The sequence below is a fragment of the Anolis carolinensis genome, chromosome 2 (genome assembly GCF_035594765.1).
Source record: "Anolis carolinensis isolate JA03-04 chromosome 2, rAnoCar3.1.pri, whole genome shotgun sequence".
Taxonomy (NCBI): Eukaryota; Metazoa; Chordata; class Lepidosauria; order Squamata; family Dactyloidae; genus Anolis; species Anolis carolinensis.
The window spans coordinates 235,363,158-235,369,885 of record NC_085842.1 but is presented as its reverse complement, the minus strand read 5'-3'; the positions used below and the strand labels follow the sequence as shown (position 1 = coordinate 235,369,885).

The window sequence follows — 6,728 nt, the reverse complement described above, 5'->3', positions numbered from 1 at the left end:
TATACATACAACCTTGCTTTATCCAACACAAACGGGCCGGCAGAATGTTTGATAAGCTAAAATGTTGGACAATAAGGAGGGATTAAGGAAAAGCCTATTAAAGGTCAAATTACATTATGATTTTACAAATTAAGCACCAAAACATCATGTTTTACAACAAATCGACAGAAAAAGCAGTTCAATATATGGTGACGTTATCTAGTAATTATTGTATTTACGAAATTAGTACCAAAACAACGTAACGTATTGAAAACACTGACTACAAAAACACTGACCACTAAAAGGCAGACTGTGTTGGATAATACAGAACGTTGGATAACCGAAGGTTGGATAAGCGAGACTCTAATGCAATCAAAAAGCTTTACATTGTAAAAGTAGTGAAATTAATCTCGATTAGAGTCGTAAAAAGAACTGTTATGCCTTGTTGTTGCATGCCTTCAAGTCCTTCCAAGTTGCTAGCAACTCCAGGGCGAAGCTATCACAGTTTTCTGGATGAGATTTGCTCAGAATGCAGTTTGACCGCATTGAACTGCCATGGCTTTATGCTAGGGAATCCTGGGATTTGTAGTTTGCTGATTCACTACTCCAGGCATGGGCAAACTTGGGCCCTCCAGGTGTTTTGGACTTCAATTCCCACGATTCCTAACAGCCGATAAGTCCAAAACACCTGGAGGGCCCAAGTTTGCCCATGCCTGCACTACTCCTTGGTAGAGAAGTCCTTGGAAAACTACAGCTTCCCATAATCCCACAGCATGGAGCCATGACAATTAAAGTGGCGTCAAACTGCACTGATTCTACAGTGGAGAGGCACCTTCAATTAAAGGGCCAGCGACCATCAACAGCTGGGCTTCAACGGCTTCTGTATTAAAGCGCCAGGATAAGCGGGATCGGCTTGTCCCCGCCCATTTGGGGCGCGTGACGTCACAATGCCTGTCTCTTCCAATGAGGAGCGGCGTTCTGAAGCCGGAAGGCGGGATGTTATCCTCTCCGGGTTGGTTGCCGCTTTCCTCTTCTCCGTTACCGGAAGTAGCCGTTGCAGGATCGCTTTCGGGGAGTAGTGGGAGTGGCTTGGGTTTCCAGTTAGCCTCCGGGTCCTAGCGCCCGGCGGTACAGTGCCCTGCTGCTGCTTTGACCCTGTGGCTTGCTTCTCCTCTTAAGTAAAGCCAAAAGAGCCAGGTAAGGAAGGGCAATGGGGATGATGGGCAATGAGATATCTCTTGAGTGTCCAGGCAGTGATTTGCTTGACTCGTGGGGATTAGCAGGGGATTGGAGGTGGCTCTAAGCCTTCAAGCTCTTTGGTTTGGGTCGAGTTGGCGAGATGATAGGGTGAGGGGTGCATCTACACTGTAGAATTATTGCGGTTTGATACCACTTTAATTGCCGTGAGATTTGCAGTCTGTTGAGGCACCAGCATTCTGTTGCAGAGAAGGCTGTAAAGACCTGGTAAAACTCCCAACTCCCAGATGCCCTTAGCATCGAAGCATTAAAGTGGTCTCGAACTGCATTCATTCTACAATGTGGATGCACTGGCATGGACTCTGTGCGGTTGTCATGCACGCCAGCTTTGGTTGTCAAAGGCAATGAGGATCAACTGATTCACTGAGAGATAGAAGGAGAACAGATCGCTCCTTTTTCCCCAAATGGAAAATATCTGAAACTTTTTTGCAGGATGGATGGTAACGAATTTGTCTAATCCTTCCTAATATTGAAATGTTATGTGGTTTTGGAAATGTTACTTCTGAAATATAATAATAATACCCTTATAGGAAGGTAATAGCAAATCCCCTTTGGATAAATCTTGCCAAAAAAAACCTTGTGATAGGATTGTTATGGTGTACCCGTAAGTTGTAAGCATCTTCAAGGCACTCAACATCAGCAACAACAAGAAGCATTGATAAATCTGAGAGCGAACATAAATATTAATAACATCACTTTGCTAAATGCTGGAATCATTACTTTTATAGAAAGATCAATGAAATGGGAAACTGTGTTGTCCAAGGCTTCATGGCCGGGATCACAGGGTTGTTGTATGTATTCCAGGCTGTATGGCCATGTTCCAGAAGCATTCTCTCCTGACTTTTTGCCCACATCTATGGCAGGCATCCTCAGAGGTTGTGAGGCATGGAGAAACTAACCAACTGTTTTTCTACCAGGAGATTATTCCACAGTGTGGGAAACTGAATCTCTTTGGAGTTGCTTCAAAAATTGCATGAACTATGTTGACAACAGGTTATCTACACTACCTACAAAAGTTTTGTATCTATATACTTTTATCTTTATGACCTGACCGCCCCCATTTTATCCATTAGTGGTGATGTTCATTTTATATTTTATCATTTTATTTGTTATTATGGTGTCATAGTGTATTATTGTGTTTTGTAACCTGTTTTATCTGACTTGTTTTGCTTTGTTGATATAGCTTACTTATGTTTTAATTCTATATGTTTTTGTTCTGGGCCTAGCCCTATGTTAGCTGCCCCGAGTTTCTTCGGGGAGATGGTGGCGGGATAGAAAAATAAAGTTGTTGTTGTTGTTATTGTTATTATTTTGATCTGAGTAGCTTTTTGAACCCCGCTTTCATGTTATGGTGAAAAGGAAATAAATGCCAACAATGCATCTAGGGTGCCATTAGTTTACTAGATATAAAATTCAAAAACTGATATTATTGCCATTGGTAGAATGATTTATTTAGGTCAGGCATCCTCAAACTGCGGCCTATAGGTTTCAGCAATACATTGTCCAATAGAAATGGATTCTGTACTGTTTTAATGATAGATGACTCAATGCTACGCAATAGCTTACTATTTATCACTTCATTCGGATAATAATATCATTAAAGTGTCAATTTAAATATCTGTATCATAGGGTTTAATGCGACCACAAGATGTGTAGGAACAATTAGTCTCCCTTTTGCTTCAAAGAATATTAATCATGAAGATTACTATTGTTCAGAGGATTTAGAATAAAAGGAAGAAAATTAGCTGTCATGAATTGCCAAATCAGTTATACGGTCCCTGAAACAAAACGGTGAGTTGCATTTCTTATATAAAATAAAATCCAGTTGTGTGTCCGTCCTGTTAATTGTTCTGGTCTGTTGAGAATTTGTCCACGTGGTGGATCTGAGAAATAAACCCGCACTTAGTTTTTTAGCTTAAATCTGTTACTCCCAACGCATAGAAACCAACTGAATCCATGGTGTATCCCTGTGTTCTGTGGCTTACTATTAACCAAATTATTCAGTTGCTGTCATCCAGCTGAGACTAGCAATCGAATTTAAGTGTTTGATTATAGGCAGGATATCTTTGACTGATTTTTTTGGCCAGCTGTGGGGGAAATTTGGATTTCTAGAACTGAAACACTTTTTATCAGTACCAACCAGTGACTGGAGCCCCTGGGGGCACAGCGGGTTAAACCACTGAGTTGCTGAACATGCTGACTGAAAGGTTGGCAGTTTGAATCCGAGGAGCAGGGTGAGCTCCTGCTGGTAGCCTCAGCTTCTGCCAACCAAGCAATTCAAAAACATGCAAATGTGAGTAGATCAATAGGTACTTCTCCTATTGGTAGGTAGGTAACGGCACTCCATGCAGTCATGCCGGCCACATGACCTTGGAGGTGTCTACGGATGATGCCGGCTCTTTGGCTTAGAAATTGAGATGAGCCCCCCCCCCCCCCCCCCCAAGAGTTGGACACGACTAGACTTAATGTCAGGGAGAAACCTTTACCTTTACTTTAGCCAATGAGTACTTTACACTCCTTACCCATTTGCTCTCACAAACATTTGTACATTAGGTTATCCATGTTCATATTTTTCACACAATCGGATTGTGCAGGTTGTGAGTAGTCTAAGTCCCTCTCCTAGAATTTTAGTGCGTTCCTGAAAGACACAGTATTACTATTAAAATAAACTACTAACAAAAATGCATAGGATATAATGTGATGGCCACTAACCAGCACAATCTTCAGCCCATTGATTTTAGAGGGCTTAATGGTGCAATTGGAAGCAATTTCTACCATATCTGGTAATGATAAAAATATATAGCGCAAGCAGTTTTCCAGATGTTGTTGAACTGCAGTTCTCTGCATTCTTCACTATGCTGTCTAGGCCTTTTGGGACTTTTAGACCAATGTCTGGACATATGAGAGAAAATTTATGCAACCTACCAGGAATGAAGCTATTTTTTATGCTCCCTTGTCTTCTATATAAAACAGATTTTAATGCATTGTGTTTGGTATCACCCTGTTACTGTTTTTGGTCCTGGTGGAAGCCACTAGGGAGAGCTAGAGAGAGAAGGATAGTCCATTTTACAGGGGTGGAGGGTGAGTTGAAGGAGTAAAACCATTTCCCCTGTTTTCCTGTTATTCCCCGCACCCATGTCTCCATGTTGGAAACAGCCCTTGTTTATGATATCGGAAGTGGTGAGGGAGAATAACCAGCGAAAACAGGGAAAATGGTTTTCCTCCTTCAACTCCCTCCCTGTAAAATGGACTATCCTTCTCTCTCTAGTGCCCCCTAGTGGCCTCCGCCCAGATAATGAAACAGTACCCTGTTTTTAAATACTGTAGTTGCAAAAGGTCAAGGTGCAACTCTGTACAGTTGTTCATGAATTGTGTATCCATGAATTCAACCATTCATGACTTGGAATATCTATCTATCTATCCACCTTAAAACAAACCTTGATTTTGCTATTTTATGTAAGCGACACCATTTTACTATGCCATTATATATAATGGCACCAAAGCGTCCATTGATTTTAGTAATCTCAGGGTTTCCTGGAACCAGACCCCAACAGATACCAACCTATGCTTTAAAAAAAGCCCTTCCATATTTATTTCAAATACTGAATACTGGATGAGCATTTGTGAGCAAAGAATAATATCTGACTTCTAAAAACTTATATTTCCGATACATTCAATTATAAGTTTTATTTGTCTCACAGTAGTAATAAGATCATAGTGATTAACTTGCAGGCTGTAATTATCTGGTGTAAACTTGTTTTCCCTTGATACATGTCAAACTAATCAGCTATGCCTTCTGTTTCTCATTAGCTAGAAATTTGAGATAATCCATCCATGGCCAGCTGGGACTATTCCTTGTTGGAATGACTAGATGGAATGGAGACCAGGGCTCCTGCACCTTTAGCGATTTGTATTGAACCACATGTGATTCCCATGTCAGCTTGGTTTGAGTGTTGGACTAGAAGCCTCAAAGTCTTAGGGTTGCCATAAGTTGGGATCAATTTGAAGATGCACAACCACCACCACCACATATGTGCCTTCAGATCAACCCTGACTTATGATTACCACTTGCCTTGGGTTTTCATAGCAATCTTTATTCAGAGGAAATTTTCCATTGCTGAGAGATAGTGACTTGCTGAGGTCATTCAGCGGGTTTCTATGACTGTTCTCCCTGATTCCTAGGGCAATATTTAAATCATTGCCTTACACTGAAATACCTATTACAAGCATGGTCTTCCTGTGCAGCTATTTAGTTTGTATCGGCCACCCTGCTTGCAGTGACAGGAGACAAAACCCATCATTTAAGTGGCACAGCAGGGCAGAAACTATGTTTCTCACAGGATGCTGAGACTTCTAGTGCAATATTATTTGAAGGGCTTCATAATTCCCATCCCTAATTTATAACATGATTATTACCGAGCATCCCCTTTGATGATTTTTGTTGTATGGTGTTTCCATTGTCTGGAGAGTGCGCTCCATCAATGGTCTATAATCTCATCTAGAATACTATTAATATGTTTGTGAGGTTATATAAAGCTGAGACCTAAATATTTTCTTTTGAAGTAAATCTTACATATTTTGGCTTATTTCTGAGTAAGTTTTGCTATCTTGGTTTCTTGAAAGATCAAAGCTGTTACGGTTGAAAGTGCTACAGTTAAATGTCTTTTGCATTATGAATCAGGCAGCCTGTAAAGGCATCCCAACGCAATTGCAGCGAGCCAGACATGGAAACGAAGGAAGATTTGAGAAGAAAACTTCATCAAGCCAAGAAAGAGAAACTGGATATCACCGCTAAACATAATGCAGAAGTAAGTACTCCCATGTGCATGCAGAATGCTGCTATACAAACTGTTTACCTTGTTGTGTGATTTGGCAGTGTTGTTGTTGACACAAACACCTGTCATCATATTTCTACAACTTCTTTGGATGCTTCATCCTTGGGCAGGTGGCTCAGACGTCACTGCCTGATTTTTGAAAAACACTTCAAAGGTAATTTGTAGTGTGGTGTAGCAGGATGCTTTTTAATAAGAACAATCCTACAGTTCTCAAGGCCTCATGAATTATTATGAATTTTCAGCTTGCTCATTAGCTCTTCTTGGATGTTGGAGGGGGCAGGGAGCAGAGGGGACATGTTTCCTCTGAGTTGTAGAAAGTTGTACTCAAGAATGTAGCATTTTCTTTTGTGTTACTCCTGTTCTTATGTCCCATTATGTGGCATTACGGGAGAAAGAACTACAGCTCAGAATCGTGTACCAGTGAAGAATTTCCTTCCAATGCAGAAAGTAGCTGAAGACAGTGGATTTTTTGCAATACTACAGCTGGAATGGAAAGTTTTTCCATCTTAGTGGTCTAAATCAATGTCGGATTTATGCTGTCTTGTCAATGTTATTAGACTGCAATTCTCAACATTATTTATTTATTTAGTATATTTATATACCGCCTTTCTCCCCCCCCCCTCCCCTGAGTGGACTCAAGGCGGTTTACAACATATT

The 6,728-nt window shown here is 40.8% G+C and overlaps 1 protein-coding gene across 8 annotated transcripts in view; it reads left to right on the top strand.

Moving 5' to 3' along the window:
• Positions 1-981: 981 nt before the first annotated feature.
• Positions 982-6,728, top strand: part of ccdc171 (coiled-coil domain containing 171) — a 214,925-nt gene continuing 209,178 nt past the window's right edge. For 2 of the 8 annotated variants that reach the window (XM_008103172.3, XM_008103167.3), the window contains exons 1-3: positions 988-1,176; positions 2,866-3,027; positions 5,918-6,044. In XM_008103172.3, coding sequence (XP_008101379.2) covers positions 2,987-3,027; positions 5,918-6,044 — 168 coding nt within the window. In that variant the 5' untranslated portion in view covers positions 988-1,176; positions 2,866-2,986. Of the gene's footprint in view, positions 1,177-2,865; positions 3,028-5,917; positions 6,045-6,728 lie in introns of all 8 variants that reach the window. The other 6 variants (XM_062971896.1, XM_062971895.1, XM_062971894.1 and 3 more) reach the window with 6 other exon arrangements.